At 55.4% G+C, this 12,988-nt stretch overlaps 1 protein-coding gene across 3 annotated transcripts in view; it reads left to right on the top strand.

Moving 5' to 3' along the window:
• Positions 1–12,988, top strand: part of PTPRF (protein tyrosine phosphatase receptor type F) — a 390,398-nt gene that overhangs the window by 358,388 nt on the left and 19,022 nt on the right. For all 3 annotated transcript variants that reach the window (XM_062004246.1, XM_062004247.1, XM_062004245.1), the window contains 2 exons: positions 841–956; positions 6,468–6,565. In XM_062004246.1, coding sequence (XP_061860230.1) covers positions 841–956; positions 6,468–6,565 — 214 coding nt within the window. The remainder of the gene's footprint in view (positions 1–840; positions 957–6,467; positions 6,566–12,988) is intronic.

Raw genomic sequence — 12,988 nt, 5'->3', positions numbered from 1 at the left:
AAACCCCTTGGGGGGCTGTAGCCAAAAGACAAAGTCTACACGTGATGCTGCACACTCAGCACGTCAGCAAAGCATCAGGGTCAGCACAGGCTCAGAAGGGAGTAGTGCTGTCTGACCCCTGCCCAGCACCCCTCTCTCTACTGCATGGGTATATCCACTATATTGGTGATGTAGAGCAAGAAGTGAGACTTTGAGAATAGCTAGAGACCTTTTGTGCAGTATTAGACTTTGCTTAATGTTCACTTGTCCACTTCTTGATTGGCTCTGTCCCTGCTTTGCCTGTGAATTCCAGCAAGAGCCTGAGGTGGTGGCATTGCTCTAGGCATAAATACAGAATGAAGACACAACAGTGTATTTTATTGTTCCATTAATACACGCCTTGGGTGCCTTCAACCATTCAAGACATGTATTAATGGCCCAATAAAACACACCCTGAAGAGCCTTTATGCTATTATATTACAACATTCTATATTTAAATATTTCTAATACTTGAAAAAGAGATTTGTTATATCCTTCCACTCTAGGAAATAGTTCCTAGAGAGAGCGAGAGGAAACAGCATCTTGCATCTGTCTGCTTTTGCTCTGGTAAATGTTACACAGAATTTCACATTTCAAAGTTCCTTACTAATCAAACACCAGCTTTTGGCTTCCATGTGATCCTTTTCTGTTTCATAGATGGGAAACTGGAGGCACAGAAGAGGATGTGACTTGCCCAGAGCCCGAGGGAGCCTGGGATGGAGCTGAGTGTCTGGGATGCAGGGAGTCAGACTGCTTCCCAGGGTGGTTCCTGATGGTCTCTGCCAGAGCTCACCTGCTTGTCTTTGTCTTTTTTGTTCACAGGAAAAGAGCACACTCCCCTTCTTCCAAGGACGAGCACTCCATCGGCCTTAAGGACTCGCTCTTGGCCCACTCCTCTGACCCGGTTGAGATGAGGCGGCTCAACTACCAGACACCAGGTAGGGAGCAGGTAGCCCCCTTGCACCCCACCTCCTCCCATTCCCCTTCACCAGATCCCCATGCCGGAGCAGTTGCAGTCCTCCCCCCAGCAGCTCTGCACCTTCTCAGTCACCATGGCACAGAGGGGGCTTACACCAAGGATATCCAGGACTCCGGGTGGCTGTCAGACCTTATATGAAGCTCACTGCAGTTGTCCTGAGCCAGGAGGAGCCTCCATGCAGAGCTGGGAGAGCTTAGCAGTGCCCATGCCTGTGTTGGTCCCGGGCGCTGGGACTCAGCGCTGAGCACCACTGGCACAGTTCTGCCCGTGGGGGCTGCATCGAAGGGGGATCAGGAGGTATAGAGAAACCTTCCCATGTTGAGGGTGTCCCAGCAGCTTCATCCCAGGATCTCTGGCATGCTGACTCTTGTTCTGTTCAGCTAAGGGTGAAGAGAAGAGCTACCTGCAGCCTACACTGCTCCCCAGCCAGAGCTGTGGCCCAGGGAAGGGCGCTGCTGGTCACGGTGGTCTCGGCAGGGAGGATGATAGTTCAGTAAAAGCCTTGGCTTTCTGCATGCAACTGTTCACTGCAGAGCATCTATGCCTGCCCTGGCCTGTGGTGCCTTTGGGTGTAGCTGGTTCCACAGCTCACCTCAAAGGCAACTGTACTTCACACTGCAGAAAGGTCTCGTGCTGCTGCTTTGTGTCTCTGCGCCTGTGATGGCACTGTGAGCACAGCACCTGTCACTGTAGCGATCAGACAAGCTCCCTCTGACTCCTTCAGAGCCTTTCAGGGAGTCCAGATCCTAGATGAAGTGGGGGAGTGCTTGTGCTTTTGTGATGGAGGGAGCAGTTCAGCAACAAATGAGGCACACACAGCTCTCTTCTAACTTGCAGTTCCTCCTGGTCTGTAACCCACTTTCCGTTTCTTCCTGCTGCTCGTTGTGCTGAGAGCTTTCATCTAACAGGAGAGTTCTGAAGGGACCGTTTCCTGATGTAAACCTGCTGTGTCTGGGAGGGAGGGTAAGAGGAGCCACTCAGAGCAATCTGGCTTAAACCTGGGGTGGGCTTCTCCAGCACATCTCCCTCTGTGCCAGAGCAGCTGTCAGAGGTCTGTAGTTAGTGCATCTCCAGGCAGGACTGATGGCAGATCTCACAGGTGGGATGCAGCAACAGCTTGGCAGTTGGCAGCAGACCTGGCACGTTAATTGGTGGCAGCACAGACCAGCGTGGTATTGCAGCATGGGAGGAAGGGGCTGTGGGGGCAAGAGGAAGAACAGATGACAGGAAGATCACTGGGAGCAGCACTAGGAGAGGGGGTTACACGCGGTCAGCAACAGCGTGTAGCTTCTTGAGGAGGAGCAAGGTGTTGAACAACACCTATGCATGGGGACAGGCCTCTGTGGCATGAATCCACTGCCCAGGGACACGAGAGCCATCTTTGCACTATGTTTGTGGCAAGAACATCCCCTGCTAGAGCTGAAGGAAGGGTCAGGAGCTGCCATCAAAGAGAAGAGGGGTCCAGGAAGTTTTCTTTTCCTGCCTGTGCCTGAGGATAAGCCAAAAGCTGGCTCATGCAATGAGTCTGCAGAGCTCTCTGGAGAGCCAAACCCAACCTAAAGTGCCCAGTTCACCCAAGACAGCAGCAGTGCCCTGGGATGCTGCTAGCCAGCTCCCTCCTCCCCTCCTTCCCCCTTGCATCACGTGTGCGGCTCTGCGGGGTAGAAGTGGATGTCGTGCAGCTAGGAGTGACTGTTCCAGCTCCTGACGAGCTTGTCCTCATTAATGAGGAGTCATGAAAACCACCAAGCCCAGTGGGCCCAGGCTGCTGCCCCTGTCAGCCGCTCGAGGTCGAGGCAGTGCTGCGTGGATGCGTTGACAAGAGGTGCTGGCCACCAGCCCTGCGCGCTTTGGTAGCTGCTGTCCCCGCTGGAGTGTGCTGAGCAGGGAAAACTTGTTTAATGCATAATTAATTGGGCTACTGTTATTAAATATTAAGCTTTCTCATTTTTGTAGTTCTTGCTTCAGACAAGGGTTATTTCCCCCACCATCAGCCTCCCTGTACTAACGTGCCACTGTGCCAAGTGCCGAGAGGATACAGGACCGGGCAGCGTCCCAGTGCGCCGCGAAACGGGGCCGAGTCCTGCTGCTGCTGAGCTGCAGGCCCAGGGGCACTGAGCAGGGGCTGCTGGGGCCGAGTGCAGACCTCCTGGCCACCGAGCAGCATAGATGTCCCCTGTACCTGCCATCATCAGCCCTTGCTGGCTCCCCTTGGGCACGAGGCTGCGGGCAGGGGTGTGCAGTGAGAAGTGTAGCTCCTGGTGTCAGGTGAAGACCTGTGCGCTCAGTCTCCTGCCAGCACCTCCAGCTCCATGTGTTTGTCAGCGTCAGGGGACGGTGCTGGCTGGAGCCAAAAGCCCAGTGTGAGGGCCAGCTGCACAGCAGCCCCAGGGCCAGGCAGCCTGTCCCATGCAGGAGGGAGGCTCCTGGTGCTATGGCAGATGGTGCTTTCCTTCACATCTTCATCTCTTTGTCTTTCCATTTCTGAACCTCTGCAATGATGACTAAAGGCTAATGGGATGTCTGTTCTTGCCCCGTTTCTTTTCTTTGCAGGTGCCAGTGTCCCCAGTTGCCCGAATATCTCAAGTTAGTTTGAACTGCTGTATTTATCCTTTGACACCTTTTGCTTTTTCTTTCCCTTTCTTTCTCGTCTCTGTAATTTTCGTTTCAATGTCATGAAGGTCACCCTCACTCACAGCAGGCTGTAGAACGGCAGCGATTGCACTTTCTGACACGCTGTGTGGGGCCAAGCTCGGGTACCATTTGCAGGGCACTACAGCAGCTCACCGCAGCACAGTGCAGAAGGGAAGGCCCCGGGTGCTGGGCTGCCAAGGCTGCTCCTGCAGCAGCCCTTCACCTGCTCCCAGGCCTCCTGCCCCCTCACAGCGGCATGCCAGGCTCTGCTGTGGCACCGGGCCCTGCTTGGAGATGCATAATCTTGACCATTCTGGAGGAGGTGGCCAGCAAAAAACCTCTGAAGGGTGCTCTGCAGACCAGTGGTTGAACACACTCCTACTTCAGGCAAACTGGCTTCCCTAGGCTGGGTCACTTGTGCCATAGAGTTAGGCTGAACCGATGCCAAGGAGTGCTGGTCTCTGAACTGCCGTGCAGCTGGTCTCCTTGGCAATATTGGCACCACAGTCCCAGGCACAGAGCAGAGGGACTTGGTGCTTACAGTACTATGACTACAGGTGTAACTGCCCCTTCATCTTGTGAGCTTCAGGTTCACTCTCAATCAGTTATAAAAGTATGCCCTCCGTGCTTGGTGTCCAAGGCGTCTGCATGCACACGCAGGCATGGGAGAAGTGTGTAGGATAGATGCATCCCCAGGGACAGAGCCAAGGGCTTTGCAGTCTGCAGCCCTGCAGGCATTGCGAGACCTCTGAGCCTGATGGAGAGCTCACTGTCATCTTGCCAGAGTCATTGGAAGAGCACGTAGAAGTCCTGGTAGCGTGCACAGATCTCCTGTCTTGCCCTGCATTATCAGTGGCTGTTGTTCTAGGTTCAGCATGATGGGATATCAGCTATCTGTCTTTCTCCCCATCTGCTATTGCAGCTTCTTTGTTGCTGCAACACTCCTTTGGCCAGCAAAACTGAATCTTGGAGAAGACTCCCTTGTATTTCTTAGCAGAGATGAGTGTCTGCAGCTCTGCTGTGGTCCACGGCTCTGCCGTATTTCATATATAACCACGCTGGCATAAGCACATCGTGTGGTTGTGTTCCAGCCTCTTTCTTCTTCCAGCCTCGCTTCTGCCTTGGTCCCACACTGTTCTCCTCATTCAGTTGCTCATCAAGTAACAGCTCAGCACTTCAAAGGCTGCTCCTGAGCTACAGCCTCCAGAGCTCTGGCACCAGTGAGCAAATTGTGCAGAAACTGGAGCATTGTCTTTGTGGGCCTGCTCAACCACCTCAGGGATCCTGATGGGTGAAGTGGCAAAGAGAGGACTCTATGCAGGAGGACCTCAGCACAAGGCAGGAGTATTTCCTTCTCTGTCTGTCCATGTGCTCTCAAGCCATCCGTGGATAGGTCTGCGCTGTCAAGTGATGTTGGATCAGGTCTTGCCTATACTCAGTGATGTCAAGTGCCTTTGGCAGAGGTGTGAGGAGCCCTGCTGTGCAGCATCCTGCAGTGTAACACTTCCATGTTATCGCCTGGTGACTTGTCACCGCTGTGTAAAATGCAGGTACCCAGCCTGGGGACTGCTCCATCACCTCAGCAGCCCATCACTGCCATCTGCGGCAGCGTGCGGGCTCCTGAGAGATTGAGAAGCTCCTGGCCATGCTCCAGCCTGTCTCCCTGGGTGGAAATCAACAGCTTCAGCCTATTAATAATCATTACTACCCACGTGGGGTCTGTGGGAAACCCGCAGAGCTGACAATGGAGTCACAAGCCTTGGGATTTGGATGAGATGTTTTCACGGCCAAGTTCCTGCCCATTCACCGTCTCAGCTTCAGAGAAAGAGGTCATGATGGTAGAGCCCTATATCCCAGGGCCCCAGCTGGGCTCCTCCCAGTCTCACCATGTGCACCACCACAGCACCTGTCCCCTCTGTGAGACCTGTGTGATCCCTTTCTCTGGACCTTTCCCCTGAGCAGGGCTTGGGCTGTGCCCAGGATGAGCCAGACTCTGCATTCCTGCTTTAGATGGGGCTAAAATGCTGCCGTGGCTCAAGCTGCATCTGAGCTCGCAGCAGCCTCCCAGAAGCTGCCGTAGAGCATGTAACTGCACACAGTGCCTTGCACGAGCCAGCCCAGAGGAGCTGGATTTTGGGCCTTGGAGCTGGCTGTGCCTCTGGAGCACCACTGAAAAGCACTGAGCTGCAGACAGAGCTGCTCCTCAGCTCTTGGAAAGTTGTGCAATCTCTGACCAAGGGAGCAGCCGTTCCTCTGTGGAGCCTTTCCCATCTTTCTCTGACTCCCCAGGGGCTGAGGCAGCATCTGCCTACCCAACAAGCTGTGCGTGTACACCACTGAGCTTTGTCCTGGTGCAGGTCTGGACGAGTGTCTTCTTGGCTAACGCCATTGTTAGGGGCAAGCAAGAGGATGACCCTCAGCCCTTGGAGCTGAGAGCACCACAGAAGCAGTGTGTTCAGCCCACGTGGGAGCCCGGGCAGCGCACCACCAGCGTATCCTTGGCCCGTTCCCTAGGGGCTTGCCCTAGCCCCTTCCCACTGCGTGGGCTGCTCTGTGTGCCCAGTGCCCATCCCGTCCAAGCATGCTCACCCAGCCATGCACATTCTGCACATCACCTTTGTGTTGTGTCTCACCGCCCGTGTGCTCTGGGGGTGGGTGCCGCATGCCCTGTGACCTCGCCGACCTCCCATCCATCCCGCCCAGCGCTTCACATAGTCACACGTGTCCTCCTCGCACCCGCCGCCCGGGTTTGCTGTGCACACGCTCTGACCGACCCCTCCTCGGCTGTGCAGAGCCGTAACCGCTTCCCTCTCCTCCCCCCTTGTCTCGCTCGCAGGCATGCGCGACCACCCCCCCATCCCCGTGACGGACCTCGCCGACAACATCGACAGGCTGAAGGCCAACGACGGGCTCAAGTTCTCCCAGGAGTACGAGGTGAGCGTGAGAGCGTTCCGGGGCGGGGGCAGGACCCCCCGGCAGAGAGGGGTTGAAAGCCCCGAGCTGTGCCTCCCCCGCAGCGTGGGCTGTGCTGGCCCCGAGCCTGCCAGCCTCCCTCTGCCAGCCCCACAGCGCCGGGAGCTCGCCCTCAGCAGCCAAAGCATGGAGAAGCTGCCACGCTCCCACTGTGGTTATGGGCTTAGGAGTGAATGGCAACTCGTGTCCACGCGCCTGGGCTGTCACGGTTCGCTCTGTCGTGCTCTGTGAGGGCTGCCTGCCATGCAGGCTGGCTGAAGGGTTTCAGTCCACAGCATCCCAGGCCCCTTCACTTCCACCTGCATTCAAAGCTTTGCTTTCTGTGCCATCCTCCATTGCCAACCAACACACGTCTGGGTTTCTGTTCCTGCTTTCCCCATCTAATCTCCCCCAGTGCACAGTTGGGCTGTGCTGGCATTAGCCCATTCAGCACCTCCCTGCCACCAGACACTCTACCAGTGTCCCACTGCCCTGGAGCAATCGCATCTCCCTTCCCTGCACAGAGCTCTCTGCCTGTGCCCTGCAATCCTGAGCTGCAAGCTTCCTACAGTGCTGAATCACACTCCCACCCTTCTCCCTCTCTGTGCTGGAGCCCACAGATAGGTGCTCTGCACACCCACCACCGCTGCTCACACGCACACAGGCACGTGCTGGGTGTCGGCTGAACCCCCCCAGCCTGCACTGCCTCCTCTCCCAGCCTGAGCCCCTCCACTACTCTCCTCCCGTGAGGACAACTTGCCGAGGGGGTGCACACCTGGAGGGGAAGGGCCTGACCTCTACAGGAGCTGCCTTGCCTTTCTCACCACGTGGGAGGCTGGACAGTTAGGTTGAAAACTTGTGAAGTCCAGGGTAGTTCCTGCACAGCTGCGAGAGCAGCAATGGCAGGAGTATGTTTTCCTGTGCTTACATGCAGAGGGACCATCTTGAGCTGCAGGAGACTTGTAAATAAACCCTCCACTAGTATTAGAGAGGGAATAAATTTGGGAAGTGTCCTTTGCATGTGCTATCGCTTCTGTTTGAATTGTTATCTGCCTGTGCCTGTGGCCTCCCCTTCCTGCAGCATACCTAAACTGATTTATGAGATGAGATCAGAACATTTGCCCACGAGGTAGGATTATATATGCCAGGAAAGGGAAAGCAAATCTCCATGTTGAGGAGGTAAGGGATGAATTCCAGCTAGTTCAAAGGGTGTGCTGCGTGTATCGAAGGAAGGTGCAGAGCTGCTCTTTGCTTCAGGATACCAAGTGGAGGGCTTTGCTGTCCCTCTGCACACTGCTGCCCAGAGCTGAGCTGAGCTTCCACCAGCCACAGCATTACGCTGTGACTTGGGAAACGTTTAGAGGAATAAGAGGCTTCCCTTGCAGTTATCTGTATGGTCACACGTGCTCGTGGTGCCAAGGTATGCAGTCCCATCTCTCTGCCTTGGGCTTTTTGTTACAAGTCCAGCTGAAGTGCTGATTAGGGCTGTCCAGTGCACCACGGGCAGACGGAGCCTCTGCTGCACGGTGGGGTTTGAGCAGGATGCAGTGGCTGCACCCTGGGCCGGTGCTGGCTGGAGCCTGCAGCCTAATTCTGAACTGTGGGAGCTGCTTTGGAAAAAAATGAGCATTAAGTAAATTCTCTTAGCTGTTTTCATGAGCCTCTCTCGTCTCGTTTCTCCTTCTTTAGAATATCATGGCTGGTTGAGAGTGCCAATCAGTTGTACTTTTCATGTTGAAGCAGCTATTAAGAAGCTGATTGTTGCATGTAATTTTTTTCTGCCGGATTCTGCTGTGTTTGACTCCTCATCAGCCAGAACTACCAAATGTGACAGGCTCATGCAGTCATTGACACTAGGAAGGACCCCAAAGCAGAAGAGGTTACCCCTTGTTGACATGTGGGGATCAGGAGTGTTGCTTCCCGTACAAAATGCCAGTGAGAAACATCCTGGAGTGAGTTTGCTGAGAACGGCAGCTGCTTGTGCAGGATTGCTATGGCAGTGGGTCTGCTCTCATCCTGGTCCCTGTGGGTCTGGCAGGGTAACAGCTCCCTTTGGAGCCTGGAGGGCAGGATGGGCACGGCATGTACTGCTGATTAAGGGAATCTGCAGAGTGGATGCAGAAATAGGGAGGTGAGGAGGGGAGAGGAGCAGGCTGTGCAGCCCCTGCAGGGAGCCTGCGGGCACGGAACCACACCTGGGCAGATGCTGTGTGGTTGCAGTCAGTGAGTGATGATGCAGCCCCAGCACTCGCCTGGGGCTGGATGAGCCCCAGAGCTGAGTGGTGACCCAGCACTTGGAAAGATGAAGGCCCCATGACATGACAGTGCTGCCAGTCCAGGCATAGCACAGCTGAGCAGGGAGAGCTGAGGGATAAGGGCATTGCAGGTTAACCCCCAAGGCCCATTTGCTGTTTGATTGTGCTTTGGAACAGTTGCATTGTAAGTGTTTTTGCAGAGCAGCCTGGCAGCCTAACATCTCCGTGGGGTGCAGGGCTGTTTATAGATGGCTCACGTTCCAGGAGCAGTGGCACCCCAGGCAGAGAGCAAATATTTAACAGCACTTTTAACTACTGAGGCCAGCTGCCCGGAGCCATCAGTCTGGCGCTTGCCTTGGTTGTGCAAGCGATAGCAGAGTAAACCAGGCACAGGTAACACTAACCAGGACCTATCAGCACCTCCTCACACACCTGGAAGGGTGCAGGGAGGGTGGCAGAGATTTCTCAGAGCAGTCTGGCCTCTGTCCCCACAGGTCAGAGAACATGGAATATTACTCACAGCACTTTACCAGGCAGTGTGGCTGAGCAGCCTGTGCAACAAAGCCAGCATGGAGAGAACCCTGCACTGGCTGCAGCAAGAGCAAGCTCTAGCCCTCACCCCTGTGGGCACAGGGCAATCCTGGCTGGGCCTGCTGGTTCCCCTGGTGCCACAGGAGAGGATAAACCGCAGGTGCTGGGAGCTGAGCTGGCTGCAGGCACAGGTACCATGGTGTGGGGCACAGCTCAGCCCCACCACACTGGCCTGGGCACGCAGCAGAGCTAGGGGGAGCAGAGTGCAAGGGTCTGGCAGCAGCTCCTGGCCTGGCCTCGCCAGGAGAGTATTTCATTTTTAGTGTACAGTGAATTTACAGCGTGGGATTAATGGAATTAAATAAGTAGAAGGGAGGCAGAGTGCCCGAGTTAGGGATCTGCAGGCTGCGGTGAGTGCTGCAGCTGTGTTGGAGCTCCTCCTGTGGGCCACCTTCCCGTGCTGCAGCCTGGAGATGTGGGGCAGGATCCTGCCCTCGGGTGGGGGTTACCAGCACTGCTACAAACAAGTGTGTACACACACACCCCCCTTGCTTCTGCACTGTCACCGTGCCATCCTGCAGACCCAGCGCTGTTGTCCCCTTTGTTGCTCTTAGCAAGCATGGTGTGGACTGGCTTCAGACAGGGCTGGGTCCTGCTCCCTGTGACTGCTGCTGCTTTGGGGCTGGATCCTGCACCACTTTCCCAGGGGAAAATTCTTTCCTTCTGTCCAAACTGCAACTTGAGGCCACTGCCCCTTGTTCCCTGTCCCTTTGGCATGTCCCTCCAGGGGACAGCCCCTGGGAGCAGAGCAGGCTGGAGGTGATGAGAGCCAGGCAGAGTGCCACTGCCCAGCACAATAGTCCTTGATAATCTTTAGGCTGTGCTTGAGATTGGGCCGTGCTCCTGCTTCCCAGTGCAGCGGGGAGGCTGTGACCAGCTGCTGGCCCTGCCAAACCCTGAGCTCATTTCCCTTGGAGCCCCCGAGGAGGTGGCATCTCCCGTGCCCGCAGCGCTGGGTGCCTGAGCCCAGGAGCTGCCAGCTGTGTGCTTCAGGGGCTCCCTGGGAGGCTGCTGGGCAGCTCTCACCTTCCTGTAAGGAGAGCAACAGGCTGCTGAGCAGCATGGGGCTGTGGGCACCCAGCTGCCTGTGCCACAGCCAGCGCCAGCCGAGCTTTCCCAGCTCTGCCTGCCCGGGCTGCAGAGCCTCCCAGAAGCAGGGGCAGCTGCAAGGACTCTGTGTGCAGGGGGATTTTGGAGCTGCACTGAGGAAGGGGAGCAGCAAACCCAAGGTAGACCGTACCTGAGAGACAAACTGGCACCCAGAGACGTTTTCAAGGCGTTTGTAAAGTGCTCTTGAGTCTGTGGAGTCAAGAGCCTTTTTCCAGTCCTGTTTTAATGGTCCTGCTCTGTCTTTATGTTGATGGCAGCAGCAGCAGAGATCCCTGAGCTGCTTTGGAGAAATTGTTCCTTCCAATTCCATGCTGGGAAGGAGGAGTTTTGCTAATTGAGCTTTTCCTTAATTTGCACTTGCTGTCTTACAACATCTCCCCTGTCACTTTAAAGCAAAGCAAAGCTAAAAGTCCTGGTGCTTTTAAGTTTGTTCCTGGCTCATTTCCTTCCAGCCCCTTCTGCTTTCTAGGAAGAACTGAGAGCGTTACTCTGATCGAGTTTTGGGATGAAGCAGTGATTCCTTTGAGCCTCAGAAAGGAACAAGAGCAGACTCCCAGTGCCCATGTGGTTGTGGAGCAAGGTGGGGAGACAAGGCAGTTGCTGCCATAATCAGGGGCTGCAGAGCATGGGGCAAGACTTGCCAACCACCAATTTCATGTGAGGGCTTCAACTGCTCTCCAAGCAGCCCATCATCCTCCCATTTATTTACTCATTTGTTTGCCTTAAAGGGGGGAACAGGTGTACATTAATTCATCACCAGAGTTTAAATTAAATCATTTTACTTCTAAATGAGTCACTAATTTGCAGGAGTATTTAATTAGAGCCTCTTTGCACTCAGGTGCTGTATTACTTCTGACTTTCTCACCTGTTTGCCCTCTTAAGAGGCTGCTGGTGATTAGACCATTTCTGCACATCCTCGTTGCACATCAAAGCAATTAACCCTAATGGCAACACCTTGATGCTCCTCCTCAGTTCTGGGGGCTCTTGGCAGCCTTGTCTCCCCCAGGAAATCACCGTTTCCCCTGCTGTGGCAGGAGGCAGCCTTGCTGTGCCAAGCACCCTGCACCCCACAGCTGGGGCAGCCCTGCAGCCTTTTGGCAGTGCTTTGCAGCGCACATTGAGCACTATCAGCTGCAGCCAGCTCTCCCTGCTGCTGCTGCCAAGGGGCTGGCTCCAGCACCCGCCTGTGGCAACTGTTCACAGGGTGCAAGAAGGGCTGGTGCTTTCTTCTCTTGCTCCTCAGGCCCAAGAAGATACTCATTCATACTTTCAGGGCCAGTCTCACCTCCACCACCAGCTGACCAGCTCTCTGCACGGGCTGTCTCTGCAGACTGAAGCCACCTTCTTGAAAGAGAAGCTCTGTTTATGTCTTTAATAGGCAGAGGTGGATTTTCCTCCTTAGCTTGTCTATTTGTGCTCGTACTTGTGGTCTCCACTCCCTCCATCCCTGCTGCAGTGCCTCTGAGCGCTGCTGCTGCCTGCTTATTATGCTGATAATAGAAAATTACAGGTTTTCTATAGGAAATGTCTATTTACATCCTACATTTCCCAAACTGCCTATTAACATCGCTGTGATGTCACATCCTCCTGCGCGTTTTCGTCAGCACTGGCGCCTCTGCCTGCGGGCAGCCTGCTGCCATGGGGTGGGAGGGGGTTGGCGTGGGCACTGGCAGCTGCCACCCCAAAAGCTCTGAGGGCTGGTGCAGCCATGCAGGCAGTGGCCGTGCTGTGTACCAGAGCTGGGTCCCTGCACCCACCGCTGGCTGCTTGGGAGGGCAGGGGCAGCGATGGTGTCACCCTGCGCGTGGGCAGTGGGTGGGTGACGGCGCTGAGCGCAGGGTCCGTGCGAGGGGCCATCCAGGTCAGCCCAGTCAGGGAGCTGTGCTTCCCAGCTCAGCCTTTTGCTCACAGCTGATCCAGAGCTGACAGGCTGCCGGGTGTTTTACTGCCTGAGAAACCTGACAGGGCTCTCAGCCAAGCAATGAGTGCGAATGCCTGCAGAGACAATAATGTGTGGTGCTTCCCCTGGCCTGTTTGCTCCATATTTTTTGCCTGTGGGCCAGCGTCAGGGACCCTGAGCTGGAGCATGATTTTAAGAAGGCTTTGACTGTGTTGGTAATTTGAGGGGAGGGCGTTCGTAGGATGACTGATTTGTGTTGTAGCTGCCTGCTCCAGGCTTGCCCAGGGCTGCACGTCCAGAGCGAGTCCCTGCATGAGGCAGCTCTCTTATCTGGGTGCCTCACGTATCTCTCGGACAAAGAGGCCATCCTGTCTCAGATGGGGATGCTCCTTTTTCACCTTGTTTCATGCATGGACAAAGCTGACGGGAAAGGCTTTGGACGGGAGCTGCCTGGCTGTGGAGGAGCTGTGCAGCAGCACACGGCTCGTGGGAGAGGCGCTGGGTGTGCAAGGGCAGGACGCAGGTGGGATGGGGATGTGAGCTTTCAGG

Source organism: Colius striatus, chromosome 10 (genome assembly GCF_028858725.1).
Source record: "Colius striatus isolate bColStr4 chromosome 10, bColStr4.1.hap1, whole genome shotgun sequence".
Taxonomy (NCBI): domain Eukaryota; kingdom Metazoa; phylum Chordata; class Aves; order Coliiformes; family Coliidae; genus Colius; species Colius striatus.
This window is presented reverse-complemented; position numbering and strand designations above follow the sequence as displayed.